At 44.2% G+C, this 17661-nt stretch overlaps 1 protein-coding gene across 2 annotated transcripts; it reads left to right on the top strand.

Annotated features, from left to right (window-relative positions):
* Positions 1 to 1124: 1124 nt before the first annotated feature.
* On the top strand, positions 1125 to 16005 carry LOC307208870 (protein SSUH2 homolog). 2 transcript variants are annotated; one of them, XM_079963888.1, is made up of 12 exons: positions 1125 to 1234; positions 2344 to 2436; positions 2934 to 3012; positions 3386 to 3515; positions 6627 to 6687; positions 8941 to 9065; positions 9743 to 9805; positions 11146 to 11228; positions 12712 to 12804; positions 13305 to 13410; positions 14654 to 14761; positions 15251 to 16005. In XM_079963888.1, the coding sequence occupies exons 2-12, from the start codon at positions 2364 to 2366 to the stop codon at positions 15389 to 15391; spliced, it is 1062 nt and encodes a 353-aa protein (XP_079820014.1). In that variant the 5' UTR covers positions 1125 to 1234; positions 2344 to 2363; the 3' UTR covers positions 15392 to 16005. The 2 variants fall into 2 exon arrangements, with proteins under 2 accessions (XP_079820014.1, XP_079820015.1); XM_079963889.1 differs by having other exon boundaries at positions 12712 to 12808; positions 13309 to 13410.
* Positions 16006 to 17661: the final 1656 nt, after the last annotated feature.

The raw sequence follows: 17661 nt of genomic DNA, 5'->3' as shown, positions 1-17661 counted from the left end.
CGCGCGGGGGGGGGGGCACAGACGGCTTGCTCCCTCTGGCACCACAAAGTCCTCGAGTCTGGGACTGTGAGAAAATCAAAAGCATTTTTGCGCCTAAGTGCGCGCACCCCTCGGAAGCGGAGAGAGGTCAGCCCGGCAGCCCCTTGGCTTTTGCTTTCGCCAGCTTTGCTCAGCGGTGGAAGGAGGGTGAGAGAGCAGCAGAGCAGCCAGCTGGTGAGAGAGAGAGAGAGAGAGCGCACGCCTTTGGGCTTTGCAACTTCGCGCACAAACACGCACGTGCTCCTTGTTGTTTAGTCGTTTGGTCGTGTCCCACTCTTCGTGACCCCATGGACCAGAGCACGCCAGGCACTCCTGTCTTCCACTGCCTCCCACAGTTTGGTCACACTCATGTTTGTAGCTTCGAGAACACTATCCAACCATCTTGTCCTCTGTCGCCCCCTTCTCCTTGTGCCCTCCATCTTTCCCAACATCAGGGTCTTTTCCAGGGAGTCTTCTCTTCTCATGAGGTGGCCAAAGTACTGGACCCTCAGCTTCAGGATCTGTCCTTCCAGTGAGCACTCAGGGCTAATTTCCTTAAGAATGGAGAGGTTTGATCTTCTTGCAGTCCATGGGACTCTCAAGAGTCTCCTCCAGCACCATAATTCAAAAGCATCAATTCTTCGGTGATCAGCCTTCTTTATGGTCCAGCTATCACTTCCATACTGGGAAAACCATAGCTTTAACTATACAGTGGTACCTCCGGTTAAGTACTTAATTCGTTCTGGAGGTCTGTTCTTAACCTGAAACTGTTCTTAACCTGAAGCACCACTTTAGCTAATAGGTCCTCCTGCTGCTGCTGCGCCACCAGAGCACGATTTCTGTTCTCATCCTGAAGCAAAGTTCTTAACCTGAAGCACTATTTCTGGGTTAGCGGAGTCTGTAACCTGAAGCGTATGTAACCTGAAGCGTATATAACCCGAGGTACCACTGTATGGACCATTGTTGGCAAGGTGATGTCTCTGCACCGGCACACACACGCAAATATTTTGTCAACCCCCCCTTAGTGATGACACCGCCCTGGCCCCTCCGCCCCCCACATTTCCACTCCCTCTCTAGCAGCTTATATAAATCTGAAAGCTGTGCAAGGCTGGCGACAGAGGGATCCCGAAACTGAAAGAAGAGAGGGAGCAAAGGTTGCTCGCTCGCGTTTTCGAGATGGTGTTCTAGAAGCGATGGACGGACATCAGGGAATCCGGTGAGAGCCTTTTTCAAAAATCCTCCTTCGCTCCTCTTCCTAGCTCCCCTTGAAAGCTGCCCGTCCTCCCCGTCCTCGGCATCTCTTCCTCTGCAACGAAGTAAACAGGAAAGAGAGTCCCCGTTGCTCTCGTGTTGCTGCTTTCTGCCAACGTGTAGGGGAAAGCTGCAAATGGGGCTTTTTTGCGCAGGAAAAAAGCTGTTTCCAAAGGCGCTTTTGCTGCGGGCGAACGGGAGAGGCGCGCAAAGGCGCGCAAGGCAACGCAGCCGCGGAAGGTCGCGGTCCCTCCGGACTCTCCTCGGTGGAGGTGGCCCGCCTTCTTCTCCACAGCTAGCAGGGCTTGAATTCGTCCCCCAGCCAACCCCCCCCCCCAAAGAAAAACCCCACAAAAGCTAAAATAAATGGTTTGAGAAAATTAGCTTCATACTTCTATTTTAAACAATCAGTTTGTTGGCATCTACTGCCTTAGACATTCATCTGACATTGATAGAATCACATCCACAACTGCAATCTCTAAGGGTCGCTAGTTTTGAAATTGACTGTATCTATTTCTGCTTTTTGTACACTAAGCCACTCATTTATATTTGTTATTGTGCATTACACTCTTTTTCACTTTCTCCTGCTAGAATCCCAACTCAGACATACGGAACTGTTGGTCAGACATCTGCTCAGTGGACGTTCGTTATGAAAAACAAGTCATCACGGGCATTAATTATCCCTGTTAACCTTGGCTCCATTCAGATGTCACGCTAAATCCTAGTTTACCAGGGGTTGCCAATGTGGCTGCAGGTGCTAGCATGCCCATTGGTACCACCTCTGGTGCCTGTGTAAGGTCTTGATAAATATCCATGATGCATGAGAAATTTGCCCTTCCTCCTAAGTTCTTGTTTGCATTGGCTCAGCATCACTACGTTGTACCTACATTTGGTGACTGGTGCCCATGGCACTTTCTCAAATCCCAAAGGTACCCACTGGTGCCAAACCCTTGACCTATCACTTGCGTAATAAAGATGAAATGGTATGTGTAGGTTTCAGTGTTCCGTACGATTCATTATATGTTTGAAAGATGACAACGTTTAACGTCTTCCTTTTCCTTAACTTTGTTGTAGGTGCCGCCATTCCTAGAGGCATGGCTCCTATGTATGTTGCTCCTATGTATAACACAGGCAACATATCTGGCTATGAAGGCACAACCGCTGCAGGCAAGTACAAATACAAGTGGTGTACTTGTTGGTGGGGACTCTAGTTCCCTAAAGTGTATGCTGTAATACAAGTGCTAGTTTTTAAGGTGCTTCCCTTGTGCTTGATTCAGACACTGCAGCATGATTGCTAACAGGAGTAAGGCCTTGTCAGCTTCTCACACTTGCGCCCCGAGATCTGCACTGGTTGCTGATTCGTTGCCTGGCCAAGTTCAATGTGTTGCTATTAGTATATAAAGCCCTTAACAATTTGGGACATAGCTGTCAACATTTCGCTTTTCTTAAGGGAAATCCCTTTATTCCGAATAGGATTTCTCGAAAGAAAAGGGAAAAGTTGACAGCTATGATTTGGGACCAGTTTACCCACATGTGCCCACTGCATGAATGTTTCAATCCATTATTGCCAAGGAGAACTTTCTGTTAGCATGTTGCTCGTGAGACCTGAGAACATTCACAACTGCTTATCCTGCTGTTCTTACCCGAACACCATTTCTTTACAGGAGGAAAACATTGCCCACCTCCACCTAACTTGATTCCTAGACATGGAAATGGGCAACAGCCGCCCCAGAGAACGTGGAAGTAAGTGGATACTGTTATGCATTCTGTTGTGGACCTCCTTCTCAGGGTCACATGACAGTGGTGTGGGTGGGGCCAGAGGCAAAAATGGGCCAAGCAGGGCATGCAGATTTCACCTTTGTTCAGTAGGCTAGTTTCCATAGACACTCCCACATCTCTCCCCAGCCTCCATTCAGAAATTCACGAGGTGTTTTCAGACTTCAAAGACATATTCTAACCGGGCCTGGGGAGAGTTGTGAGGGCCCGAAAAAAGGGATATGGTGTGCATATTTGGTTCTTGACCCTGAGGTCCCCCGTCCCCCACCCCAGACAAAGAGGACCATGGGAAGGTTGGCGGTCAATTTTGCTTATCCCTCCTTTTGGTCCTTTCCTACAGCGTTCCTGCCATTTCAGAAGATGAAGCCAAAGAAGCTTTTATCCAGTATGCTTCCAGCAAGTGCTGCTACAGCACAGACCCAGCCAAAGAGATGGTGTTTAATGACTTTCAGTTATTCAATACCTACAGAGTAAGCAGTATATATTGGTAATAGTATAGCTATGCAGGAGCAGCTGGTATGGTGGAGGCAGAGGCATTGCCAGTCTGACACACCTGCCCCAACCACACCACCACCTTGCCCCAGTGCCATCCAGGTAAGCCGCAGTGACGCTGGTGTTGGGAAGACAGTTCTGTGCTTCTTCCCAACCACAGCACACCAGCCACTGCCGCTGCCATTTATTTATTTTGATTACTATGTTTATATTCTTAATGGTTAGCTGCCTTGAGTGTGGAATGTCCTTTCAAAGAATAAACAAACAAGAAATAAATTGAAGGTATCATTCATTCCTAACCCCACATCTTACTGTGCCATCCGGAATGGAATAGCTAAGTCTCTATGTGAAAATTAGGGATACTTAGAATCATAGAATCATAGAGTTGGAAGAGACCACAAGGGCCATCGAGTCCAACCCCCTGCCAAGCAGGAAACACCATCAGAGCACTCCTGACATATGGTTGTCAAGCTTCTGCTTAAAGACCTCCAAAGAAGGAGACTCCACCAGACTCCTTGGCAGTAAATTCCACTGTCGAACAGCTCTTACTGTCAGGAAGTTATTCCTGATGTTTAGGTGGAATCTTCTTTCTTGTAGTTTGGAACCATTGCTCCGTGTCCGCTTCTCTGGAGCAGCAGAAAACAACCTTTCTCCCTCCTCTAGGTGACATCCTTTTATATATTTGAACATGGCTATCATATCACCCCTTAACCTCCTCTTCTCCAGGCTAAACATGCCCAGCTCCCTTAGCCATTCCTCATAAGGCATCGTTTCCAGGCCTTTGACCATTTTGGTTGCCTTTCTCTGGACACGTTCCAGTTTCTCTGTGTCCTTCTTGAACTGTGGTGCCCAGAACTGGACACAGTACTCCAGGTGAGGTCTGACCAGAGCAGAATACCGTGGCACTATTACTTCCCTTGATCTAGATGCTATACTCCTATTGATGCAGCCCAGAATTGCATTGGCTTTTTTAGCTGCCGCATCACACTGTTGGCTCATGTTAAGTTTGTGGTCAACCAAGACTCCTAGATCCTTTTCACATGTACTGCTCTCAAGCCAGGTGTCACCCATCTTGTATTTGTGCCTCTCATTTTTTTTGCCCAAGTGCAATACTTTACATTTCTCTCTGTTGAAATTCATCTTGTTTGTTTTGGCCCAGTTCTCTAATCTGTCAAGGTCGTTTTGAAGTGTGATCCTGTCCTCTGGGGCGTTAGCCACCCCTCCCAGTTTGGTGTCATCTGCAAATTTGATCAGGATGCCCTTGAGTCCATCATCCAAGTTGTTGATAAAGATGTTGAATAAGACCGGGCCCAAGACAGAACCCTGTGGCACCCCACTAGCCACTCTTCTCCAGGATGAAGAGGAACCATTGATGAGCACCCTTTGGGTTTGGTCAGTCAGCCAGTTACAAATCCACTGAGTGGTAGCATAGTCAAGTTCGCATTTTACCAGCTTCTTTACAAGAATATCATGGGGCACCTTGTCAAATGCCTTGCTGAAATCAAGGTAGGCTACATCCACTGTGTTCCCTTCATCTACCAGGCTTGTAATTCTGTCAAAAAAGATCAGGTTAGTCTGACATGACTTATTTTTCAGAAATCCATGCTGACTATTGGTGATCACAGTATTCCTTTCCAGGTGCTCACAGACTGTTTGCTTAATGATCTGCTCCAGAATCTTCCCTGGTATTGATGTCAGACTGACTGGGCGGTAATTATTTGGGTCCTCTCTTTTCCCCTTTTTGAAAATAGGGACAACATTTGCCCTCCAGTCTGCCAGGACTTCGCCTGTTCTCCAGGAATTCTCAAAGATGACTGCCAGTGGTTCTGAGATCACATCTGCCAGTTCTTTTAATCCTCTTGGATGCAGTTCATCTGGCCCTGGAGACTTGAATACATCTAAACTAGCCAAGTATTCTTGTACTATCTCCTTAGTTATTCTGGGCTGTGTTTCCTCTGCTGAATCATTTGCTCCAAATTCTTCAGGTCGGGCATTGTTTTCTTTATCGGAGAAGACTGAGGCAAAGAAGGCATTGAGGAGTTCAGCCCTTTCTGTGTCCCCTGTTTGCATTTCACCATCTTCTCCTCTGAGTGACCCCACTGTTTCTTTGTTCTTCCTTTTGCTACGAACATACCCATACTTCATATAGGGCATTTAATTACCAGTGCAAATTGATGGCAGTTTGCCTAAATTATGAGGTGCCCACTTGGACTGTGGAGGTAATAGAGCGCTTGAAGTTATTCTGTGGTGCTGTTGTGCAGCAGAAGGCTGTGTTTGTTTAAGGCACATAAAGAAAAAATAATAAAGACAAAGAATTTTGCAAATTGAATTTTCCCTTTGGCCACTGCATGGGTCATGATTTCAACCAGAGTTGGGGAACCTGTTGTCCTCGAGGTGTTGATGGACTCCAGCTTCCATCCATCATCTTTGACCATCAGCTGTGTTGGCTGGAGCTGAATTGGAAATCAGAAACAACTGGAAGGCTGCAAGTTCCCCATCCCTGGCCTAACCTGTCTGAAAAGACAGAACTTTTAAAGTTCACTAGGCATGGAATCAAGTCCTTTCCCCAGAGACATATCAGAGCTGGCAGGTGATTCTGAAGGATAACTCACATTTCTGGTTCTTCTTGGGATTGTTACCTTCATGAATGTTTCTGAACTTTTTAATCTAGTACCAACATTGCTGGATATTTTGCCCGTCTCAAGGCAATGTTTTTGCTAGCATGAACATTTCTATGCATGAACATTTCTATGCTCTGTTCAAAATTGATACACATTTATGGATTTATTTTCATTACATTGCAACTTATTTTTTAGTATCTGCTGTTCTTTTGTATTAGCATGAACACTTGTAGGTGAGGACATTCTGGTGTTTTTTTAGTATACATAACCATTTTCAATTAATGCATAAGAGGAGGCATTTTCCTTGTACTGTTTTGTAGTTTTCTGGTGGTTGCTTTGTGTTGGCTCTAACCAGAGACATTTTAAGGTGTTGCTTCCCTGCGTATTTGCCCTAAGCCAATTTTAAAAATCTGCTGACTATTTCTTAATTGGCAGTGAAATGTTTAATTCTTGAATGTTGTTTCTTAGTATAAACTGGAATCCTTCACTGAATCAAGATCCTCTGAATATAAGGCGGAACCTTATGGGGGTAAGTACCGCTATGCTACACTACACTACAATCCAGCCCCACCTAGGCCAGACTGAACCATCCAAACCCTTCACAGTGTGGTGCATCTCCTTTTACTTCTGCCAGCTGAGCTGGCCTCCTGCCAGTCACCAGTTGGGCAGGCAGGAGTCCCGTTGACATTATCCCAGAGGATACTCAGCAGCGGGCCTTGAAATGGGTTTCCAAGGGTGGGAATGGGGCTGAGCTGGCCTGGGATGCAATGAATCATGAGCTGGTCTAACAGCAGGCATCAGGTGACATTAGGCCAGCTTTTCTTGCCCTCACTTCCCAATTCTATGGCCACTGAGCAGCTGAGGATGTTGTGATGGCTCTGCCACTTCACAAAAGGCTGTGTCAGCAGGTGGTGGGAATTTGGGTAGCAACCTGAGAGGAATTTTACAGGAACCAGCTTTTATTACTTTCTCAATACATTATGTAAAGGACTCAGTATTATAATATAGAACAAGGCCTTCAACCCAAAAGTACATATTTGTGAACCTTTCTTCTATCGCTTGATGCAATTCGGTGCTTCTGTGCATGCGCGTGATGTCATTTTGCGCTTCTGCGCATGTGCGAGCACCAAAACCTGGAAGTAACCCATTTCAGTATTTCCGGATTTGGCACGGCCCGCAACCCGAAAACGCGCAACCCGCAGCGTTCGTAACCCAAGGTATGACTGTAATTTGACTATCTTCTTCTATCAATAATAAGTTATACATTAGCCAGCTTCCTCTCATATTTTTGGTTCCATCACTCTTTTATTTTTTCCCAAACCCTAAACAGGGTATTTATTACTATATGGTCATTAAAACCTTTATGTACTTTGGATTTATCATATTTTAAATATGCATGCCAACTGAAATGGTTGTTATTCCCTTCTAAATCTAATAGCTTGTTATTTTTAAGATGACACCAGTCTCTTATCCAAGAAAAGCAGACTGCTTCATAATATAATTTTAGGTCAGGCATGCCCCCCCAAAACCCCTTTCTTTAAGGTCAATAAGCGTGTGTGCTTGCTTTGTTCTAAAACACCTGAAAGCATCAGATGGAACTCGGCTTTAGTTTAGGCCACCTTATCTCTCCATTTTTGTATGTCCTGAAAACACGGTATGGTGGTACCTCAGAAGTTGAAGGGAATCCATTTCGGAACTTCGTTCAACTTCTAAACATTTGGAAGTCATGGGAGGTGCGTTGTAGGTTCGGGTTCCAAAGAACCTTAGCAAACCAGAACACAAACTTCTGGTTTGTGGCGTTTGGGAGCCAAAACATTCAACTCACAAGGTGTTCAGGATCCAAGGTATAGCTAAAGATGGATGCCCTTCACAGTTTTGGTAGAATTGGAGAGTTCCTCAAAGACACCCATCCTGACTTTAAATGAAACATTGGTAAGATGAGACTGTACTGTATAAAGTGCAGAAGAAATCTATCTGTTTCTTCTGAGGTCATTGTCTTGGTATGGTATCAGAAGAAGTCCTGAGATTGACAAAGGTCACAAACAAAGTCTGAAAGCAATTTAAAGTATATTTCTGTACAATACGACATGAAATGAAGCAGTGATCAATTGTTGATCTTACAACTTGGATGCCTGCTTACTCATAAGACGATATGTCCTTGGTTGCTTTGCAGCCCATAATTGATACTAGATATGTAGCACAGGTTTTCTTAGTGAGATCAGGTAAACTAATGGGTCTATATTTCTAAGTAGAGAAAAGAATTTAGGCCACTGTAGTTATTAACTGAAAAGTTGGGGAAACAAAAATGCGGCAAATTTATAATTGGTGTAATTTTAAAGAAGTAATTTTGTTTGTGTTTGTTAAGCAAAAGAGGTGGCATTAAAATCAGGGGACTTTTTGCAATAGTGGCTCCTGGAAAATGATAGTTTGAAAATGGGAAGCCATGCTATTGATTTTGAAGCATAGTTTGCACTGCAATCCATGCAAGGGTAAACCATGGGGAAGAACGGATGAGGATGTCACTCTCTTGTGAGGGGAGGAAGTACACTGCTTAGAGATGACTGATTAAGCAGTAAATTAATTATTTAAATGCTGGTGACAATCATGATGATGAAAGCTGGCTCCCAATAGCAAACTATCATTTTGCTGTAGCGGCTAATATGCATGCTCTTATTTTGCTTGTATTGTGCATTGGAAAACATAATCTTCTCTGAGGCCAAGCCAGATGGTAGTGTAAGTGCGGCTGTCAGAAAATAGTCCAATCCAGCTTTTCTTATACCAGGTGGAGCAGTAGATTCCTACCTGCGTGGGACACCTCCTTTGCCTTGGGATGTGAGAGCAGACTCTCCTGGCATGTTCCGAGAGAAAACCCAGAGAATCAGAGTGCCTCATACATCAGCATTAACGGTACAGAGCTAATGTATCAGTGAATATGGTGGTATACGTGGGTCCATGCATTTTGTCTGGCCAGCACCCTTCCCCTCCTCTTTGGCACAGTCCTGTGCCTTTTTTCTTCAAGGTAACTCCCACTGAACTCAGTGGGGCTTACTGCCAGGTAAGTGTTCATGCCGGCTTGTAGCTTGAGGCCCTGATTTTGTGCTGTGTCTGTGAGGGAGGTCAGGGACTGTTTCCCCAACTCTCTAGCTGCCAGTAGCTTATACTCTTGTCCTTATCCTGTAGCTTATACTGTTGTCCTTAATTACAAGATAGTTATTATCTCTGAGTTGTTCCTGTTGTGGGAGAGACTTATGAGGAGCAACCAGTGGCTGTGGGCTAGAGTCACGTAAGAGGGAAGCAGCACTTTGGAGTTTCTCAGGCAGCAGAATTGAAGGAACAAAGTTCATGATCAGATTTATAATGGGATATAAGAGCAGAAAGAAGCGACAGAGGAATGTTGTTGCAAATTGTAGTCATGCCAGGCTGAAAGTCAAGAAGGAAAATAAGTGTTCATGCCAGGTTGTAGCTTGACTCCTTGATTGATTTTGGGCTGTGTCTGTATGAGCAGGATAGTATTTCCAGACAACCCAGGTCCAAATAAAAGCTACTGGCTCTGTTTTAACACTCACCTTTCTTTGATTTTGAAGGCTTGCCCAACATGTGGAACGACTGGTGGAAGTCACTGCAGTAAATGCAATGGCAACAGCAAGGTAAGTAGTTGTGAGTAAGGAGGATGTTTTGCTTAGTGTGGAGTTTTGGTTTTGTAGAATAGTGAGGATACAGATGAGAAAATAAAAGGTGGTGGAGGAAGCGAAATGTCTTTTGTGCAGTAGCATATCCTGCTATTGTCTAAACAGCTGATGGGATGTTGACTAGTAGGACCAAATTGGAACCCCAGAGATACAAACCGGAAAGTCAGTAAATATTTGGTATAGCAATTGTACTGGATGTCGGGGGTATCCATTTTCTATGCTGGTTTTTCTTCCATATTTGGAAGCTCAGAACAGAGAACAGTTAAAATTACTGACTACGTAATCATGAATGTGAAATATATTAAAGTAAACATTGCAATACCACCCAAAATTGATAAAAGTCACAACTAACAACCCTTCCATCAATTTTTAATCTGTTAATTCAGAAAAAAAGTTTATTTTTATTTTTAAAAACCTACATTTTTACATGCTTCATGAAAATAGAAAGGGATGAAGTATGGTGGAATCGAATAGAGTATCAAAGGCATTGCTGAGAGCAGCCTGCTCCATGCCACTATAGTTCACAGATTGATGGAACTGGGCAGCTTCTCTTATTAAGAGGCAAGAAATCTCCAGCTGCATCTAGGCAGTGTTAAGAAAGCAGAAGGAGAAGGTCAACACCTCTCACTTGGATGGAATCAGCCAGGTTGGGTCAAGGAGACAGGGAAGTCCTCTGTCACAGAGGGAAGACCTTTGGATTTTTGACCAAGACAAAGTGGTGTTCAGGATTGATCCTTCCCCTCATACTTCAGCACCATGTTTCATGAGGTGCAGGAAACAGATCTTCTAATAATTTTTTTGTCTGAGATGGCAGCAGTTTGAGGTTCATAGGGCATTAAAAATACACTTGGTGGAGAGTGGAATCTGATTCCCGGGGTGGGGGGGGGAGATAGTCCCCCTTGTTTCCCACAAGCAAGTCACCCAAGACTCTCTTGTCTTGAGAACCACCAGAAGCAGGTAGAATTGAGAAGGCTTGGATCTAGCCAATTTTTCTGACAGGTCTGCAGTTACAGCTGACTCCTTGGCCCATTTGCCCATAGGAACACCTCTTCGCAACAGTGTCCTCATTGGGGATATGTACAAAGGTGGTGCCTTGGGCCTCTCCATCTACTTCCACAGGGCGTTACAAGATGGACATCTTTGCTTCGGCAGATAGCACCTTAATGACTGATAGAGAAAGTAGTGAAGTGATTCCTTGTTAAAGATGATCATGGAGATCTGTTTTTGCCCAACGAGGGTTTTGTTTGGAGTTACCCTGCTTATTTCTGGCTCTTTTGTCTAAAATTAAATCCCAACAGCAACAGTGTGGGAGATGTCATGGAAGAGGAGTCCGGTTTGTGGACGACACATGTGAACAATGTTTGGGAAGTGGACTTGAAAAGTGCGTGAGTCAATATGCAAATATATGAAGATGCTCATTTTTATTTCCACTGTGGGGTTAGAATGTTGCAGTATGTGTGAGAATTGCACTCCTTCCTGGTCCTCTATACCTGAGATACCATGGGCAATCTTATGGTGGAGCTTCAAGCTATAGGTTCAACAGATGATAGGTCCACACGTATACTGTGCTAATGCATGCATGTGTAGATATCTACTTTTCTCTTGTTACTATAGCACAGTTGCTCAGAGACTGAGGCATAGACCAGAAAGTCTCAGGGACCATGAAGTCTTTGCTTCAAATCTTGCCTTTGCTGTGAACTGAGGCTGTATACACACTATATACCTTTAAAGCACATTCAAAGCACATTCTTTCCCTCAAAGAAATCTGGGCACTGTGGTTTTCTCCTCTCAGAATTAAAATTCCCAACAACGCCCAACAAACTACAGCACCCATAATTCTTTGAGGAAAATAATATGTTTTGAATGTGTTTTATAGATATCATGGGTGCTCAGCCTCACTCATTGGCCTTTGGAAAGCTGCAGGATGAAAGAGACATCTGCAGTATGGGAATAATAAGACTTAGCTTACCTTCAGGGGTGTGCAAATGTTTGGAATACTGCATGTGAAGGACTTAAAATACCCTAAGTTAAATTTTTAAAATTAAAAATATAGGAAGTATTGTCCTAGATCTTTCTGTAACTGAATTGATTCAAATGCATTTTGCATTTGGGAAGGAATTTGTGCCCAAATGTAAAATAAAGCAAAAGGAGTTGCCTAATGGCAGCACCCTGGAATGAGGGCTATAGTGTAATTGTCAGAGAAACTAGGGGGGAAAAGGAAGTCTCTTCTGTTTCATGATTTTTCGCATTCAGAGACGTGTACAGTTGTTTTGCAAAATTTGAATTAGCGTGAAAAGTTAGACTATGAAAAGTTAGCGGGAAAAGGTATGTGATGATGCTGCAGCAGCCTCCCTGAAGCAGCTGATCTGTGCCGAGTTTGGGGGGGGGGGGTGTATGGAAGCCTGTGGGAGTTCCATGGTGGAAAAATACATCTGAACGAAAGGTTGCCTTAGGGATATGTATGAAATAGAAGGATCCAAAGAAAGCAAGTGAAGCAGATTTCCAGCCCTTAACCCAAACTGTGGGGCATGCCACACTTCATCTCTCTGTGTGCCTGTGTTGGCTAAGTATATTCAAGAGAGCAGAAATAGGGTTGCCATCCCCTGACTAGTATTGGCCAAACTGGAAAAAGTTGCTAACTGAAAAAGAAGCTCTGCTTGTTATGTGTCCTGAGACCCAAGAGATAGCGGCATTTCCCAACAGAAAAACGAAACAAGAAGACAGCTCTAGAACTGAGAAACCTCTATTCCATTGGTTTTGCCAGATTATCCTTCCCTTTTTGTGTGTGTTTCAGCTGGGCTCACATACCGAGTAGTTTCATTACATTTTATCGCACCTTGTGTTTTATTACATTTTATTTACAGTTGCCAGGCGTGTTCTGGTACGGGAACAACAGTCTGCAACGATTGTGGAGGAAAAGGACAACTGCTGTCGTTCATTGAGCTGCAAGTTGAATGGCAAGTCTTCTCAAAATAGACTGTGGTGGAAAGGGGAGGCTGCTTCTAACTGCGTGGAAAACTGGCTCTGCCTACCAGAGCCGCCTGAGTTTTACCTTCAGCAGCATGAGTGAAAGGATCCAGCATAGATGCTAGAAATGGTTACTCAACTGATCTGGAAAATATGGGCTTGAGACCTCTTGTCATTTAGGTTAGCTGTATGGGGCTAAATGACGCACTGCTCTGGCTCAATCTGCACCGACGGCTACCTTTGAGCATTGTGCCAGTTTTGTGACTTCATGAATTTATGGTCAGCGCCTGATGTGGTTCAGTTCCCCCATGGGACTGCACTGTGTTTGATATATGTTGGAGATTGGGCCGGCTCTTTGACCCCACGTAAAAAGGTTACATAGCAGGGGGAGCCATTTTGAGAGCGTTTGGTTTGAGAAGGGTGCTGTGCTGTGAAAACAAAGAAAGGCTGCAGGTTGTCATTACAACTCTCCTGCCTTTTGCCTTCATAGGAAGAACAACGTTTATGAATATGTGGCAGATGAAAGATCTGGATTTCCTATTGAACTCTTCAAAACGGTTACTGGAGAGACGTTGTTTGTTGATGACAGCCCTATGGTAATGAAATGCTTTCAGCAAAAGCAGTAATGCAGAGAAAGGCAGGACTTGAAAAGGAATCAACATAAGTGTTGACAGTTAATTAATTGATGGACCATATTTCACCATATAATGTCCCCCAGACACATAAATCTTCCCCCACCCTACTCCAACCTCTGCTACCTCTCCCTCACCCTGGGCCACAACACACACACAATCATAAAAGTAATTGTAGCCATACAAAACTACACAGGTACGAATGTGACATGTCTGTGCTCCTCCTTCCAGTCGTGGAACTGGAGAAATTTTGGTGTTGGGTGACAGTGGCGCTTGGCCCACTTCAGTAGTGCATTTGTCAAATGGCAACACATTTTTCTGTGGAGGCCCACGCTGGGGCTTGTTTCGGCACTGGGCTGCCAGAGCATTAGAAGTGCCAAAGTGGGAACCCAACCTATCTCTGGCTCCCATTTCCACTAGACGTTGAAAGCAGCATCATACCACATTAAACAGTCGTGGCTTTCCCCCAAGGAATCCTGGGAACTGTCTTTTGTTAAGCATGCTCAGAGTTGTTAAAAAGGTAAAGGAACGCCTGACCATTAGGTCCAGTCGTGACTGTCTCTGGGGTTGCGGCGCTCATCTCACTTTATTGGCCGAGGGAGCCAGCGTACAGCTTCCGGGTTATGTGGCCAGCATGACTAAGCCGCTTCTGGTGAACCAGAGCAGCACAAGGAAACACTGTTTACCTTCCCGCCGGAGTGGTACCTATTTATCTACTTGCACTTTGACATGCTTTCGAATTGCTAGGTTGGCAGGAGCAGGGACCGAGCAACGGGAGCTCACCCCATGGCGGGGATTCGAACTGCCGACCTTCTGATCGGCAAGTCCTAGGCTCTGTGGTTTAACCCATAGTGCCATTCCTTTCAGAGAGCTGCAGTTCCCAGAGTGGTTTACTAATCCCTCTTCCCAGGGAACTCTCTTGATAATTTTGTGTAAAAGAGAGAGGGCTGGACAGGGACATACTGGGTTGCCCAGAAACAGCCTGGCTTCATCATCTCATATTGGCAACAGTAGTTTGCTCTGCATTTTACTTACCTGTCCGCAGTGCAGGCAAGAGGCTCTTCTTGGGTGGTATGCAGTTGCATTTTAGAGATCAGCTATGGTTCATGTCTACATAATGTGATAAAACAATGACTAGCCTGCTCTTGCTCCTCGCTCAGGACTTCAGTTTTCTATTTGTATGTCTTTGAAATTTGTGTTTCCATAGGTATATCCAGTGATTAGTTTCCCTGATTTTGGCGTCAGTCAAGCCTCCAGCAAAGCCGTTGAACAACACCAAGCTCAGTTTGCATCTACAAGGCGGATACTGAGGCAGGCAAGTGCTGTGAATATTAACTGAATCACCACTGAGGCGATGGTCCTCAGTGCTGTGGTCCAAGAGAATTGCCTGGAGCGCTTCCTTCCCCCATGCAGGGTCATGGTGAAATTCATACATCGGCCTGTGCCCTTGCAAACATTCTAAGCTTTGTAGGCTTTTTCCATATTGTTTGGCCAAGTTCCTACATTGGCAGCACCCTCGGCTAGTTGGGTCAGAGAATAGGGATGGGGAACTTCTGGCTTTTCAGGTGTTGTTGCTCTCCAGCTTAAGTAAGCCCAGCAGGCATGCCCAGTGGTTTGGGACAAGAACGTCAGGAGGGTCACAGATTCCCCATACCTGCCAGATAGGGCTGCAGCATGTCCATATTCAGAATGTTCCTAACTCTTGCAATTCTATGTATAAAAGAAAGCGATTCAGGTTTGAACTTTTCTGTGGACGATACACTGACGTTTAGACCCTAAAAGTATCTTCTTTGTGTTTTTACAGAGGCAAACAATTGAACTGATACTTCTCACCAGGGTACAATATTTATGGCATGGAAAACCTTACTCCTTCTATGTTTATGGCAAGGAACGCAAGGTGCATGCGGAGGATTATCCACAGAAGTGTTGCTGTACCATCCTGTGATTATTATGGGCTATTTCAACTGGTGTAAAAGAAGCACTGTTGGTTAAAACTTGTGGAATATTTGCAGTCCCTTTTTTTTAAAAAAAGAAGTCTATTGTCCCACTTTATAAGAATTGTGGAAGATGCTTAAATAAATTGGACATAAAGGACTAAAGTTTGCCAAACTCCAGGATTAAATATTAGAGGGAGAAAAAAGAGCTATCAGTGCAAGGATGTCTCGTGCACAACAGAACATTCCTGCCTCCCCCCCAGTGTGTCTCCTCAATATGTTCTTTTTTTAATGCTTTATTCATATTAAAAAGATATAACAAAGAAATATATATAAAATCAAAATAGAAATACAAAAAGAAAATCTCATTTTTTGTTCACTGTACATTCTTCAGTTCCCTACGACTTCCCGCCACCCCATCATGCATTTACTTCTTATTTTATCTAGTGCACTATTAATCTCTATTTTCTTTTTAATCGTCAATAATATATTCTCTTATAAATATCCATCGTAACACCAAAGTCATTCAAATCCTGCCACATTTATACTAGTACAATAATCTTTAAGATATTTTTTTATACATGTCCCATTTCCAAATAAATGTTTGTTCAGTATTACCTCTCAATTTGTCTGTCATTTTTGCCAGTTTGGCGAACTCCATCAATTTACTCTGCCACTCGAACTTTGCTGGGATTTTCTCTCCTTTCCAATTCATTGTGATTAGTATTCTTGCTTCTACAGTAGCATACAAGAATATTTCTCTCACAATTTTTGGTAAGTCTAGGCCATGTATCCCTAGGAAAAAAGCCTCCGGGTTTTTTTTTATATGAAGGATACCTTAATCATTTTTTTAAGCTCATCACAGATTATGTTCCAGAACTCCTTAATTTTCTTGCATGTCCACCACATGTGTAACATTGACCCTTACGCTTCCCCGCACCTCCAACATTTGCTTGAAATATTTTTATACATCTTAGATAATTTTAGTGGAGTCAGGTACCATCGGAATTGCATCTTCATAAAATTTTCATTCAGGGTGTAACAAGCAGTAAATTTCATATTGGCCTTCCATAAATTTTCCCAGGCGGTCATTGGGATGTTGTAGCCAAAGTCTTGGGCCCATTTGACCATAACAGATTTTACCTCCTCCTCCTTGACTTCCCAGCCTAGAGGAGGAAAGGGCTGGGCTTTGTTGGTGCCAGCAGCAGAAGCGCTTGAGCAGCCGCCATTTTAAGCAGCCCCTCTCTGGAGCTCTTTTGCGCGACGCTCATTGTCCCTCCACCGCCGCCAGTCCCTGCTGTTCCAAGACACAGGTAAGCAGCCAACGGGGGTCGTGGTGCTCTTGCATCATTCCCCCCCCCCCAGGTCTGAGGGACAGTGGACCGGCCTCCTGCTGAAAAAGTTTGCTGACCACTGATCTAGTGCAACTGTTTCATTGAATACTGATGCTTTGATTTCTCTGTTGCTATCTGTGAGGGGCTATCTCTTCTGTCATCCTGAGAGCATTTTAAAATTGTTTTTCAAAGTGAACCAGGAAAATCACCAAATAAATGATTCATTCTACTCTTTATATAGATCTCTGTAGTCTCTCTCTCTCTCTCTCTCTCTCTCTCTCTCTCTCTCTCCTTCCCTCCCTTCTGCTCTCCCTCTTTCACCCCTAAACGTTCCGTGTCATTGAGTTTTTATGGGGTGTTTTGGTTTCCCCCCTCCTTGATAGGATTTATTCCTACAGGGTTTTTCTGCAAACCTAGTGTTACCTTAGGGATACCCCAAGTCTGCCTATGCCTTTACTATGGGTGGTGCAGTTTTGACTCCAGATACATGAGCACAATAATACACATTGGAGACAGAGGGCATGATGGAGGTGCTGCACTCCTTCTCAAGGGGTAGGTCAAGAGCTGGAGGTTACACCTGGATTCATATTTGTCATTAGTGACCCCTGTGACTAGCTTTGTCTGTTGGCCAGGTATGGCCATATCTGGGTCAGAATAACTTGACCACTACCAAAGGAGCATACTATTCGTGTATGTGATGACAGCAGCGCGGATACTACTGGCCCAGAGTCCCGACCAGAGATGAATAGTTGAAAAAGAAGATGGACTATGCCGAAATGGCGTCAATGACCAGGAAAATTAGAAACCAAGAAGATAGAAAGTTTAATAAGGAATGGGGAAAATTTATAAGTTACCTTAGAGAACACTGTAAACAACTAAAAACTTTGGCAGGATTATAACCACAATTGTAACAAAAACTAAGGTAAAAATGAATTTTTAAGAAAAAA

This window comes from Podarcis cretensis, assembly GCF_951804945.1.
Source record: "Podarcis cretensis genome assembly, chromosome: 2".
Taxonomy (NCBI): domain Eukaryota; kingdom Metazoa; phylum Chordata; class Lepidosauria; order Squamata; family Lacertidae; genus Podarcis; species Podarcis cretensis.
The sequence above is the reverse complement of the archived record's forward strand: the minus strand, read 5'-3'. Positions and strand labels throughout refer to the sequence as shown.